Raw genomic sequence first — 15105 nt, 5'->3', positions numbered from 1 at the left:
AGGTAAGGAAGTTCCCGGATTCTCGGCGCATTCTCTGCTGGGGCCCTCAGCTCAGGTGACCTCCCCTCTCCTCTGCTTGACCTCCTGGGCTCACTGCCGCTCTTCACAATTCAGAGCCAGCCACAAGCCTTGGACTCAGGTGCGAAAGCCCTATTTACTGCTGCTCCCAATGTCCATACATCACTAACTCTCCATCTTATATCCAGCTGCATTGCATGTGTGTGTGTGGGAGGGGTTGGGGGGGTGCTAAAGAAACTGCTAAACTTTACTATTTTTTTTTTACATTGGGAGCAATTCTGTTTTGCTGACCACACTATGGGGGTCTTTTACTAAGCTGTGGCAGCATCTTTAGCACCCGCTAAATACTAGAGACGCCCATAGGAATATATGGGCTTCTCTAACATTTAGTGCATGCCGAAAATGCTAGCATGGCTTAGTAAAAGACCCCCTATCTTTTAGTGCAGTATTTTTAGTATGTATGTTATCACCCAAAACTCTTACCCCACAAACTTTAGTGTGGGAAAATCCACAGAACAAACAAGTGGCCGCTTCACCAAAAGAGAACGCATTTTCTTAGACTGGCTGAATCTTCATACTAAGAAACCAGGCACAGATAAAGCAAACCCCCGGAATACCTGTAAGTGATAAGAAGACAAGCCGATGGAATCCAAAGGCAAGTGCAAAACAAGAATATATAGATCACACAAAAATCAAAAATATGAATTCTTTTTATTGGAATGTAAGTACACTAGCATGGTGAAGGAAGAACATGAGAACATAAATATTGCCATACTGGGACAGACCGAAGGTCCATCGAGCCCAGCATCCTGCTTCCAACAGTGGCCAATCCAGGTCACAAATACCTGGCAAGATCCCCAAAAAGTAGAAAACATTTTATGCTTCTTATCCTAGAAATAAGCAGTGGATTTTCCCCAAGGCCATGTTAATATGGCTTAGGAACTTTGGGCCCTTTTACTAAGGTGTGTAGGCGCCTACGCAAATTAATTTGGAACTACCGCCCGGATACCGCATGCCCTGGGCAGTAATTCCATTTTTTATGTGCAGCAGAAAATATTTTTTATTTTCTAATGCATGGCGCTAACTGGGTGGTAATCAGCAGTGTACACATGCTGAAGATAGCCGCCCAGTTAACACGTGAGACCTTACTGCTAAGTCAGTGGGTGGTGGTAAGGGCCACTCCTTCATGTGCAACTTTCTTCAAATCAGTCACCTTACTTTCTAATTCTTTCTACTTTCTTACCCATCTATATGTTACAACTTTGCCTTACCCTTCACCACCAATTATAATGTTCTATTACATATTGTGTTGACATTGCTAGTATGCCATGCCATACTTTGTATTGTTTTCGAATATTTTTACTGCTGTAATTGCCTATTGCTCATGTTTGATCTATTCTTACTGTACACCTCCTTGAGTGAATTCCTTCAAAAAGGTGGTCAATAAATCCTAATAAATAAATAAGGTCTGAAGCCCAAAATGGACGCGTGCCAATTATTATTTTTCTGCACATCCATTCCCCCCCCCCCCCCCCCCAAAAAAAAGCCTTTTTTGCAGGCGCGCAGAAAAATGGATCTGTGCGCATCCAATACACGTACCTACAACAGCGCAGGCCATATTTTGGCGTACCTTAGTAAAAGGACCCCTTTACTTTTAGGAAGCTATCCTAACCTTTTTTAAACCCAGTCAACAGGAGAACACTTTTTACATTGAACCTCTAGTTTACCCCAGATTGGGTGACATGTGGCTGGGCTGTTCTTACAGTGTTATCTGCATATTCTTGTTTTACCTGTAATTGATGGCCTTCATCAATCCCCTGGGGCTTACATGATGAGTAAAGCCCAGCTAGAGCACATCTTACCAAAAAAAAGGAAAGCAATGTAAGAGAAACCTATCCAGGCTGATTTTGTAATAGCTCTTGTAAACAGGGCAAAGATTTATGACACATTCGCATAGACTAATCTACCATTTAATTCACAATAGAGTGTCACAAATGCAGTCTGACGGGTCCAAAGGTTCAGCTTTTGCTGTCACACTTTAATGGTGGTATCCATTTCGTCTGCTCGACTTCAAATCAAATTTTTTTTTTTTACCTTTGGCCAAGGAGCCAAATACCAAAAATAGATTTTAAATTACAGAGATTAGATGATGCCTTTTATCCAGTAGAGTTGCAGGCAGTGATTGTGGGAAGAGAGATTTCTTTGAGATATATAAAGCATTTACCGTGGTAGAGCCTTGCGCGTAGTAATTGCTATGTTAGGAAAGTACTTTGGTAGAAATTGCAACCCATGAGTTAAGATATTGCTTTTACTGAAATATATATATATATATATATATTTTTTTTTTTTTTACCAGTTACCCTGTGACAGTGTTTTGTTGCAAAACATTTCTTTTGCTAAGTTAACATTTTTGCACTTTTTAAGGGAGTCATTATATCAAGTATTTTTTTGCGTGTTTGTGGATACTGACTGGCTTAAATGTGTGTACCTTGTCATGAAAGAGAATACTATACTGCTAGGCATAGCCAGGGGTGCAGTGTAGGCAGCGCGTAGACAGAGTTTGCAAGTGTGAGCGGTGTGTCTTTACGAAATAGTACCTTAAGTTCCTCCTTAACCTACAAGTGTTTTGAGGTTGAAAAAATATGAAAGAGTATCTCAACATGCTAGAATATTACATTGGCTTTCTCTCAAGGCACGTATTATTTTAAAATCTGTTTGTATAATTTTTCATGTTTTAAACGGTAGTACATCTGAGTTGCTTTTCAGACCTTTTTCATTCTCTTCTCAGTTGCAGGATAATTTTATATTAAAACTTCCTGCATTTAATGGCGTTTGAATGAAACGTCATTTTGAGGCTATGTTTTCATTTCAAGCTATTACTATTTGGCATGTGCTTCCTTTAGGTGTTCATTCTGCGCTTAATTATATGCTATTGAGGAAAAAAAAAAAAGAGGACATTCTTATTGGATACATTTTAGATTATTTTAATTTATGTAGCTCCTCATGCTGTTTTGAATTTTCTTCTTTTGTTCACCGCCTTCAACCTCATGCTGGGAGTAGTGAGGTCTACAAATCTCAGACTAGATTAGATTAATCATTATTTTGAAAAAAAGTGGTTAGTGAAAAAGCTCTGTTCGAGAAATAGTACTCAAATTTTATAGAGCGTATTACATAGCAAATGCCACATCTATATTCAAGACCTTTTGGGGATGTTTTGATGTAACATACGCCCTTAAGGACTATCTCTGTCATAGAAATGATTAGTAGTAGTAGTAACGTGAGAAACATATATCCAAGAATTTTGATTAAACATTGTTTACAGATCAGGAATCATATATAATTTATTTGCATTTAAGTACCCAGACAGGTCCAGAGTTTTTTAAGGCTCACTTTGTACTGCTGGTTCAAACTAACCTCACACTCTATTTTACAACAGAGTGTGAGATTAGTTTGAACCATTAGTGTATTGTACTCCACTCACTTTATACTGCCACATTACGACGTACTAACCTTGTTAATATGTGATATTAATAAATAGGTCCTGTTATACAAAACAGGACCTGCGGGAATAAAATGTGTCAGTGCCTATGGTGTGCAGTAATGAAGTTGTGCATTCTTTAAATCTACCCCTTGGCACACTGTGGTACCTTCCATGAAGGCCCAGCAAATTAATTATAGGTGAGCCACTGTCTGAACTCGCAGCTCCCTTTGTTCAGATATCTAATAAAATCTACATGTCAATTTTCAGCCTGAGGCAGTTAATGATTTCCGTTTTTACAAAAAGGTCTGCAAAAATGAAACAAGGTTCATCAGATTACAGAATAAGTTGAATTGGCATTTCAGAGAAATTAAGGGCCCTGTTTACTAAGCCACGTTAGAGGCGCATTAGCATTTTTAGTGCATGCTAACCGTTAGTGTGCGTTAACTGTTTAGGCACTCGCAATATTTCTATGAGCGCCTACACAATTAGTGTGCTCTAATTTTGTGCATGTACTAAAAACGCTGGCACACCTTAGTAAATAGGGCCCTGAGTCTTTGCAGGTTGTAATAACTTTTTTGTAATTGGTCTAAAATAAGAATTAGCAAAGGATGACCTGTCGAAGCTTCTGAAGTGTTATGTTCATCATTCTTTTGCCCCAGGCTTTAATTTCCTGCAGTTTGTGGAAGAGAAAAATGTCAACAGAAATACTGTGCAAAAAATAGTGAAGGGATTTTCAATATGACGTCTAAATCTAATTTTGGACGTTTTGTGAAAAATGTCCAAAAATACAGTAGCAAACATGGCCATTTTCAAACCAGAAGAACATCCAACTTTTTTTTTTTTTTTTTTCGAAAATGGCCATTTGCTAGAAGTTTTAGGACCATTTTCAGGGAAAAAAAAAACAAAAAAGGAAAAGTCCAAGGAAGAAACACACAAAAACAAGACATTGGGATGTATGGCGGGGGGGGGGGGGGGGGGGGGGGGTCAGCATTCTTAGTAGACTGGCCACACAGGCATCAAAGCAGACCAGTGGGGCACCCTAAGGGGCACTGCAGTGGACCACATAAAAGTTTCCAGGCACACATCTCATCATTACCCCCTTATATTGTATGGTGAGTCCTTCAAAACCCACCAAAAACCTACAGTATCCAACTGTACACCACTACAGTAACCCTTATACCTGCAGGTGTCACCTCTATGTATGTACTGTAGCTTTTTGGAGGGATGACATGTTACACCACAAGTGCACTATTTACGGTGGGTTATGGGCCTGGGTCCCCTTCTTTGCAGTCCACTGACTACTCCATGGTCCTGCTTGCTGCTCTAATAGGACTGCTCATAACATCTGAAGCTGTCATAGAGGCTGTTATGTATTGTTTTTTCACATCTTTAGGGGGGTGGGAGGGGTCAGTGTCCACTGGAGGAGTAAGAGGGTTTATGCCTTAATTCCTCCAGTGGTCATTTGCTCATTTAGGGCACCTTTTGGTCAAGTAGTCATGATTGAAATAGGTCTAGCCAAAAAGTCCTATTTTTGGCGCTGTGTTTTCATTTTGTTCTATTATAACAGAAAAACATCTATCCTTTGGTGCCACCTACTACTGCTAATCATTTCTATAGTGCTACCAGACATATGCAAAGCTGTACACATTATATGTAGGTACATTTTCTGTCCCTAGAGGGCTCACAATCTAAATTTTTGTACCTGGGGTAATGGAAGGTTAAGTGACTTGCTCAAGGTCACAGGGAGCTGAAGTGGGAATCAAACCCAGGTCGCCAGGATCAAAGCCCACTGCACTAACCATTAGGCTACTTCTCCACTCCACCCATGTCCTGCCCAAAACACACCCCCTTGAAATTTGGATGAACTGTGGAGCAAAACGTCTGAAATTGGATATTTTGACGAGAAAAACTTCCTTCCACATTATAACCTTTTTTGTTGTGGGGGGGGGGGGGGGGACATTTTTCTCTTTTGAAAATGAGCCCCATTGTGTAAGGAAGTGTGCTTCATTCGTAAATGCAGGCTTCTTTGCAAAAAGACGATAGTGCCTTTTGCAGACTGGTGTTTTTTAAATAATTCACCTAACATACTGACTGTTCCATTGTCTCTGGAAAAATTTTATGTCTTTGTGCCTGTGGTCTTCTCGGTAATGATTTTAGTGTTTGGCATGCCTCCTGCAATGCCAAAAATAATTTTTTGTGTCATCTAGAATTGAAGTTCTTTCCTCTTGTTGAGGTGAAAAGTGTTTTACAGGAGGGGGAAAAAACCCTTATCATTTAAAATGAAAGTTGTTTCTGTTCGTTTCCCTTAGACTGATGCAGAGAAGCACTCACACGTTGACAGGACTTCCCAGTGGTCTGGTGATGAGGTAAAGAGATCTGATGGTGGCTCAGATAGCGGCGTAAAGATGGAGTCAGGATCCAAGTGGAGGCGGAATCCATCGGATATGTCTGATGAATCGGATAAGAGCAACTCTGGAAGGAAGACCTTGGTCATTTCACAGACGGGGTCCTGGAGACGTGGGATGACAGCTCAGGTCGGTGTCACAACACCAAGGACCAAACCTTCTATGACTGCAACAGGCATGTTGAAGACACCTGGGTCAGGTAGGAAAAGTTGAGTTTAAGAATCCTGGTGTGCAAAAGATTACTTGCCTGAGGGTTCAATTTATCCGTGCTTTTCTCCATCAGCTCAGAATGAGAGAAAATAGTAGATCACACCCGAAGAATTTTCTTAAGGTTTACAGAAGGGAGATATAAGAGAGAGAACAAAGCAAAATTCCAAAGAAGAAAGGACTTTCTTACAATTTTAATTTTGAAAGAAGGAATCCTATCAAACTTCAACCAGAGAAAAGTAATTAAATAAGACATTTCAGAGCCTTTCTAAAGGGAGGCACAGGCTGGGGCTCGCTGCCCAACATTAAACCTATCTGTTAGTCACAAATTTAAGGATTAGGAACAGTGCTAGTCAGCAAAGTAATTTTTAAATATCCTTATACCATCTTTATGGTGGTATGTCTTTACATAAAATAAACTGTTACATGCGCATGCTTCATCCCCAAAGTGTCCCACTTTAAGAAGAAATGGGCAAAGTCCATGCTTTCCCAAGTCTTTGGTGCTGTCTTAGTCAAGTTGAAAGACTTTTATGAGTTTTTTTTTTCATCTTAAAATAGAATTTCTTCTTTTAAGTTTTGCTGAGTTTTCCTTAATTTGCCTGAGGTAAAAGCAAATAAGCAGATGTGAAGAAAATGTTATATTTAAAAGGATTTTGTTCACTACAATAGATAAAAGATCCAGATGCCCAACACAGGCAAGGCTGCGTCAGAGGCAAAAAGACTGTTAATAAACCTAAAATCACTGTTAGTATCAAATCATAAAAAACAAGTACATGAAAATAAATAAATACATTACCTTAGAGTTACATTCCCCTCAACACCTTAAGATAGGTTCGGAGTGGATTACGTTTAAGAATGTAACTAGTTCAAAAAACTGGGAGCTTACTTACAATGCAGTGAGAAATAGTCTCAGAGATATTAGTACTGATTAAACCAGTGCTTTTTTTGTAGAAAAAAAGGTGCCGGTACTCAATATGGGCGGGGTCAACACATATGGCTCCACCCCTATGATAGCCACACCCACATTAACCACACCCCCTATACCAGCCATGGCGCATATAAACAGACATCATTGAAAATATTATAGTACTATAGAAGAAAAAAATAACGTGATTTTTTTCATTATAAATAATCTCTGTAAGCTCTTACAGCTCCAGTATACCCAGTGCAAAATAAGACAGCCAATGTAAATTCTCAAATTGGACATAATTACAAACACTAAAATGAAAATAAAATGATTTTTTTCTACCTTTGTTGTCTGGTGACTGTTTTTCTTTCCATATTGGTCCCATTCTGTGATTCTGCTTTCTTTTCTTTTCGCTTAACTCTTCTGTGCCATTTGTCATTTTTGTCTCCTTTTTCTTTGCTTTCTTCAATATTTTTCAGGCTCTCTCTCTGTCCAGATTTAATTCATTCTTACTATCCATTCTTTAATGTCCTTCATCTACCTGTGGCTTTTCATCTTTTCCTCACCCTTGTTCTCCCCATGCCCCTTCCTCTTATTCTCCAGTCTTTCTCTATTCCCCTTTTCCATCCAGCAGCTCTGCTTTCTCTCCCCATCCTTCCAGTGTCTCCCCTATTTCTTTCTGCATTCTTCCATCCAGCATCTTCCCTCTCTCTCTCCCCATCCTTCCATCTGTTTTCCCCCTCTCTCTCCCCATCCTTCCATCTGTTTTCCCTCTCTCTTTCCCCAATCCTTCCATCTGTTTTTCCCTCTCTCCCCAATCCTTCCATCTGTTTTTCCCTCTCTCTCCCCAATCCTTCCATCTGTTTTCCCTCTCTCTCCCCATCCTTCCATCTGTTTTCCCCTCTCTCCCCAATCCTTCCCTCTGTTGTTTTCCCTTTCTCTCTCTCCCCAATCCTTCCCTGTTTTCCCTCTCTCTCTATCCCCATCCTTCCATCTGTTTTCCCCTCTCCCCAATCCTTCCATCTGTTTTTTCCCTCTCTCTCCCCATCCTTCCATCTGTTTTTCCCTCTCTCTCCCCAATCCTTCCCTGTTGTTTTCCCTCTTTCTCTCTCTCCCCAATCCTTCCCTCTGTTGTTTTCCCTCTCTCTCTCTCCCCAATCCTTCCCTCTGTTGTTTTCCCTTTCTCTCTCTCCCCAATCCTTCACTCTGTTGTTTTCCCTCTCTCTCCCCAATCCTTCCCTCTGTTGTTTTCCCTCTTTCTCCCCAATCCTTCCCTCTGTTGTTTTCTTCTTTCCCCAATCCTTCCCTCTGTTGGTTTCCCTCTCTCCCCAATCCTTCCCTCTGTTGGTTTCCCTCTTTCTCTCTCTCTCCCCCCCAATCCTTCCCTCTGTTGGTTTCCCTCTTTCTCTCTCTCCCCAATCCTTCCCTCTGTTGTTTTCCCTCTCTCTCTCTCTCTCCCCAATCCTTCCCTCTGTTGTTTTCCCTCTTTCCCCAATCCTTCCCTCTGTTGGATTCCCTCTCCCTGCCAAGTTTGGCGCGAAGACGCGACGCACGCGGCACCAGCCCCTATTTCCGGCCGCTGCTGCTTCTCCTGTTGTTGAGCAGCAGCGGCCGCTACACAAAGAAAAAGAAGATTAAAAAATATTGAAACCTGGCTGAAACGCGGCACCCCGGCACTGTAGACAGCCATTAGGCATTGGCTGTTGCCCCGCAACCGCTCCTCCTCTTGCCTCTACGTCACTGCCCCTGGAGGAAGACCCCGGAGGAGCGCAGTGACGTAGAGGCAAGAGGAGGAGCGGCTGCGGGGCAACAGCCAATGCCTAATGGCTGTCTACAGTGCCGGGGTGCCGCGTTTCAGCCAGGTTTCAATTTTTAAAAAAATCTTTTTCTTTGTGTAGCGGCCGCTGCTGCTCAACAGGAGAAGCAGCAGCGGCCGGAAATGGGGGCTGGCACTGCGTGCGGGACATGGACTCACGGGGCGGGGGGAGCAAAAAAAAAAGGTGCCGGTACGCCGTACCGTTGCGTACCGGCACAAAAAAAGCACTGGATTAAACTAAATTCTAAACAGAATCCGATTAGGCTAATCTCTAGTGTCTGAGTAGATTAAACTACAAAATCTTAATGAAAGCAAATAGTAAAATGGAATCAAGTTAGTCTAACTTGAAAGCACATATTTTCTAAATAAAACTGCTTTAAAAGATTTATGGAATGGCACCTAGCGAGATAAAGAAATTACAGAAATTGGCAAAGAATTCCAAATTTTTGTGGCCTGATAAGAGAATAAAGCTGTAAAATTCCTCAACTTATAATAAGACCATGCAAATAAAGGAACAGCACGACTAAATGTAAAACCACCAATAAAAGACATAAAGATTATACTAATTATGGGTAGTTTAATAAATAAATATGTATGAAAATAATTAATACCTAACTGTAATACCGTTCTCAGGTTAAGAAGGAAAAAGGCCTCACAGAGCTCCTAGACTGAAACCATCTATCGGAGCTTAAACAGATCTATAATGATCCTCTGTTCATCATTGGCCCCAAAAACCTTCCAGGGTACATGATATTATAATATCCTTAATTTACTTATATAGGTGTAGGGTGAAGTGCTTAATAATAAATTTCACTCTCAACAACTGTACAACTTCCTATTCGTACGGTAGTATTGTGGATATATATGGTTTGAAAGACTAGGAGCTCTGTGAGGCCTTTTTCCTTCTTAACCTGAGAACAATATTACGGTTAGATATTTAAAATTCTTTTTCAACTAGTGGAATTAATTGTTTTTTGACAGAATCTAACAATTGTTTATTTCCACATCCTAAACATTCTCTATAATATTTGAAAATAATTAATACATAAAGGAGTCCAAGAGTCAAGGATTTGATATTTCTTGTTTCTGTGGTATTTTTTCTTTCCCTAGTTGGCTCACAATCTCAGTTTTGTACCTGGGGCAATGGAGGATTACTGGGCCAATGATTAGAAGGAAGTGCAGTGGTAGAGTCCAGTAGCGCTGTAGTAGTGCCTGCGTTTGCTTCCGCCTGATGATCACAGCCGTCGAGCACGTGTAATAATGCACTCGACGGCTCTTGAACAAAGGGTGTCCTGCATGCAAACAAGGGTGTCCCGCATTTCTCCCTGATGATCAGTGGACAGTGCGCCAAACAAGGGTGCTGCTCCTGCGCAAACCCTACGCCAGCTCGGAGCTGGCGTTAGGGTTTGCCAGCAAGAGAGGAATGAGGGAGACCCACTGAAGAGGTTTGAAAGGTCTGGAATTTTCTCCCGGACCTGTCAAACCTAAGTACCCACCCCAAAACACAAAAATCCTGGTGGTCCAGTGGGACTGCTAGCTTTCTCCCCTCCCCCCCCCCCAAATCGAACAAAAACTCCCCTGGTGGTCCAGTGGGATTGCTATCTTGCTAACCCTTCTTCCCTCCCCCTCCCCTGGCGGTCTACCTCTCCATAGTAGTAATTTAAGGAGAGAGAGACTAGCACTCCCTCCCTCCTCTTCAGGCACTTTCCCAAAATGGTGGTGTCCTGCCCTGCCTGATGCATCTTAAGATGCATCAGGCAGGGCAGGATGCCACCGTTTTGGAAAGGTGTCCGAAGAGGTGGGTGGGTGGGCTAGATAGCGATCCCACTGGACCACCAGGGCGATTTTGTTCGATGTGGGGGCATTGAAGGGGGGAAGCTAGCGGTCCCACTGAACTACCAGGGTTTTTTGTTTTGGAGTTGGGAGACCTGGAGGGCCACCAGGTCTTGTGTTTGGGAGAAAATCCTGGACTTGTCAAACCTCTTGTGCTGTTTGACAGGTCCGGTCTTTTGACAGCCTGGACTTGTCAAACAACTTTTGTGGGAGGATTGTGCCTTGGGCGCATATCCAGGCACAATCCTCCTACAGAAGTACCTGTATGATCAGAGCTAATAGCGTGTTACAGCCCCGCACTGTTCCGTCGCTGTTTTAAGAGCGCTGTTTGGAACAGCGTGGGGCTTCTGATCATTGGCACCTAAATAACTTGCCCAGGGTTATGAGGAGCTGCAGTGGGAATTGAACCCAGGTTTCTCAGCCCACTGCACTAACCATTAGGTGTAAAACATAGCTATCACCTATTTGATAAAGTAGCTGGGAACAAATAAGAAACACAAACCATTAGGAAGTCTCCTGCAGTTCCTAAGAAATGACAGTGCAGACTTGTTAGCTCTCTGTGCAGCTGTAGTGAGTCTAACAAGCAACTCCCCATAGTGTTCTGTATATTTAAAGCGCCAATCAAAAATAATCTTGCCAAACAGAAAAATAAAAATAAATAGGAGCCATACCGTCTCCACCATAACTATATAGTAAAAGATGTAAGAACTTTTAAAAAAGATATCTAAAATCAGTATTTAAAACAGCAGCACATAAGAAGTGTTTAAAACAGCCTAGTTCTCTTTCCAGCACTCTGCAGCACAACTTACAGCTCAGACAAGCAGCTTCTCTTAATGCCTTTTTATGCTTACAGCAGCAGTCAAAAGTGACCTTATCGAACCATTAGGAAATCAGTTCAAACTTGCTAGCTCTCTATGCAGCCATAGCGAGTCTGACAAACAGCTCCCCATAAGCACCAGTCAAAAGTGGGCTTACCATGCAAACAAAAAAATTCAAAGTAAAAAAGATTAAGGGGTCCTTTTAGAAAGGCACACTGAAAAATGACTTGTGGTAGTGTAGGCGCGGGTTTTGGGCATGCGCCAATGCATTTTTTTAGTGCGCCTTTAAAAAAGGCCCTTTTTTGCCAAAAATGGACGTGCGGCAAAATCAAAATTGCTGCGCGTCCATTTTGGGTCTGAGTCCTTACCACCAGCCATTGACGTAGTGGTAAAGAATCAGGGCGGTAATGACCTAGGCGCATCAAATGCCACTTGGCGCATATCCATTACGCGCGGCTGAAAATAAAAAATATTTTTTGGACGTGCACCAAAAATGAAATTATCGCAAGGGCCACGCGGTAGTCATGTGGTAACTCCATTTTGGCGTGCGTTGGGCACATGTAGACGCTTACGCGGCTTAGTAAAAGGGCCCCTAAATCAGGAGCCATACCTCATCAATTGGAACTATATAGCTAAGAAACAAAAACCTTTAGAAAGGGTATCTAAAATCGAGATTTAAAGCAGCAGCGCAAAAGGAGTGAAAGGCACACTTACTAGCTTTCTCTCCAGCACACTCTGCAGCATAATTTACAGATGAATCACACTGGCACTTTCCCATAAAGCCTTTTTATGCTTAGATCACAGGTCAAAGGTGAATTTACCAAACAAAAAAAAAACAAACTAAAAAAGCACCAAATATCTCATTTGTACCACATTAAAAACTATAGATTACTCCTCAATTTGATCTTAAATGTACCTCTTTTTTGTAAGATTTTCTTCAAATCTGCTTCTTTGCTTTTACCACATTGGATCCTGATCGTCTGCCCTATTTTTATTTTTTTTGGACCTTAATTTGTCTGAGCCATAAAGTGTTTGAAGTAAATAATTTCTTTCTGCCCTAGCAAAAACTGATGATGCCAAGGTGTCGGAGAAAGGAAGGCTTTCTCCAAAAGCAACACAGGTTAAGCGATCTCCATCAGATGCAGGACGTAGCAGTGGTGATGAATCCAAGAAACCTTCCTCTGGTACTTCTAGGACAACTGCTTCAGCTACGAACACTTTTGGATTTAAGAAGCAGAGTGGCTCTGCTGTTGGCCTGAGCATGGTTTCTGCTAGTGGGGTTACTATAACTAGCGGATCAGCCACCTTAGGCAAAATGCCAAAGTCCTCAGGTCTCATAGGTAGATCCACTGGTCGGAAGACCAGTGTTGATGGCTCCCACAACCAAGATGATAGTTATTTGCCACTAAACACCAGAACCAATCTTCAATATCGTAGTTTACCTAGGCCCAGTAAGTCCAGAAGTGGAGCTGGGAACCGATCTAGTACCAGCAGCATAGACTCCAATGTCAGCAGCAAATCTGCCGGGCTGCCTGTCCCTAAACTGAGAGAACCTTCAAAGGTAGCTTTGGGCAATTCTGTGCCATTATCACTCAACCAGACGGATAAAGAGAAAGGCATATCCTCCGACAATGAAAGTGTGGCCTCCTGCAATTCAGTTAAATTGAATCCTGCTTCCAATGGTGCTCGTCAACAAGGAACCAAGTACCCAGATGTGGCATCGCCTACCTTGCGCAGGTAACTCTAATCTTCCTCTTTTTTGATGCTTAGATATTTCTAATGCTGCACGACAAAGCCCCCAAAATATATGGGGAGTAAAACAAATATCCAATGTAAAGAACTCGCCAATATAGTGAAAGTAAGAATATACAAAAGTGAAACACCCCTAATCATCTGTATAGAAGCAAAATAATGATTGATTAATTATTATTTGTTTATATTGAGATTTATATCCCACATTTTTTCAGGCAATATCGAGTTCAATCTAAAATACATCAGTAAAGAATGAATTCATTCAGTGAATACATTACTGTTCCTGCATTCCTACAACTGGGGAGATACCTGAGTATCTGTCACTAAGGGGCTCTTTAAAGAGCGGCAGAAAGCCCATCGCGGGCTTACCGCTCACTCTTCCGGGACTACCGCCTGGCCAAAGTGGCTGCCGGCGGTAATCCCGCCCCGAGCGCGTGCCATTTCTGTGGGAAAAAAGACCCCCCCCCCCCCCCCCCCCGGAGTGGCTTGCACAGTGGTAACCTGGTGGTAGTCGGGCATTGCTGCGCACTGACCGGTTACCGCTGGGTTAGTGCGGGAGCCTTATTGCCACCTCAGTGGGTGGCGGTAAGAGTTCTCTTACCGCATGACCTAGTGTGCCTGGGGTCTTTTTACCCGCTGCGGTAAAAAGGGCTCTGGCGCGCAGGAAGAACAACCCCCGCCACTAGCGCAGGGCTCTTTTTCCCGCAGCTTGGTAAAAGGACCCTAAATGTTCAACGTGAGATATACGGAATTGCATCTTGTTCTAACACATTCCTGTGATTTTCCTACAATGTTCATATACTGTATTGTGTCTTTTGTTTTATTATGAATGTTCTTATTGTAATCCACTTAGAACAATGGATAATGCAGAATTTAAATTTTATAATAAATATAACTAGCTACAGAAACTTTTACATTCAATGTAATTGAGTAAACATTACTACAATAAGATGTATTGAAATATAATGATACAAAGATCACAAAGGAAACCCTTCAGTCTTGCGAGTCTTCAGTGCCTCTTATGGGCTCAAATGCTGCATATACATGTTGAATGCATATATATGAGAGACACTATTTGATTTGCTTGAAAAGACACTATGGGGCTCATTTTCCAAAGCACTTAGACTTTACAAAGTTCCATAGATTACTGTGCAACTTTGTAAGTCTAAGTGCTTTGAAAATATACCTCTTTATATATTAGGTTTATTTACATCTACATACATAAAAGGGTCATATCCCGCGAACCATTGCTTCGGGTGCATGCTATGTTTGAGCCCATAAGACATGTTGTCATGCAAGACTGAAGATCCATTTATATTTAATCATTATTTTGCTCCTATACAGAACATTTTTTTGGGGGGGGGGGGGCGGGATATTTCACACTTACATATTGTTTCATTTATTCAATTGGTGAGGTTTTTGTTTTTGTTTTTTTTTTACATTGGATAGATGTTTCTAAAGAACATCATTGTATAGATGTCCCACCTAATTTGAATTAAATGAAGTTTTGTGATATTCCTGACAAGGCTGCATTTAAGATTATAGTGCCCCGTAGGTCAGAGATAAGAAGATAGTGAGGTGAGAGGAGTCCTGCTGTTTTGGACCCTTTTAGAATTGATGTTCCAGTTATCTGCCTGTGGTGCCTATTTATCAGACTCTGATTCCTGATTTGCCCTGACATGAAATTAATATCTCCTGGTTCACTATTGTATGAAAGCAATAAAGGGGTAACTTCAGAGGTAGAGATAGAAGCCACTTACACATGTTAAAAGTGCCATTAATTGACAGGCACCTTTCTATAGGGTATCATTTAAGTGCTGTAGTGCCTAACTGCATGGGGGACATACATGAGGGTGGGTCATGGGTGT

At 41.7% G+C, this 15105-nt stretch overlaps 1 protein-coding gene across 1 annotated transcript in view; it reads left to right on the top strand.

The window, feature by feature from the left end:
- NAV2 (neuron navigator 2) overlaps positions 1 to 15105 on the top strand; it is a 463718-nt gene that overhangs the window by 349979 nt on the left and 98634 nt on the right. The window contains 2 exon segments of the mRNA XM_030200720.1: positions 5809 to 6103; positions 12547 to 13222. Of these exon segments, the coding sequence (XP_030056580.1) occupies positions 5809 to 6103; positions 12547 to 13222 (971 nt within the window).

Source organism: Microcaecilia unicolor, chromosome 4, assembly GCF_901765095.1.
Source record: "Microcaecilia unicolor chromosome 4, aMicUni1.1, whole genome shotgun sequence".
Lineage (NCBI taxonomy): Eukaryota > Metazoa > Chordata > Amphibia > Gymnophiona > Siphonopidae > Microcaecilia > Microcaecilia unicolor.
The sequence above is the reverse complement of the archived record's forward strand: the minus strand, read 5'-3'. Positions and strand labels throughout refer to the sequence as shown.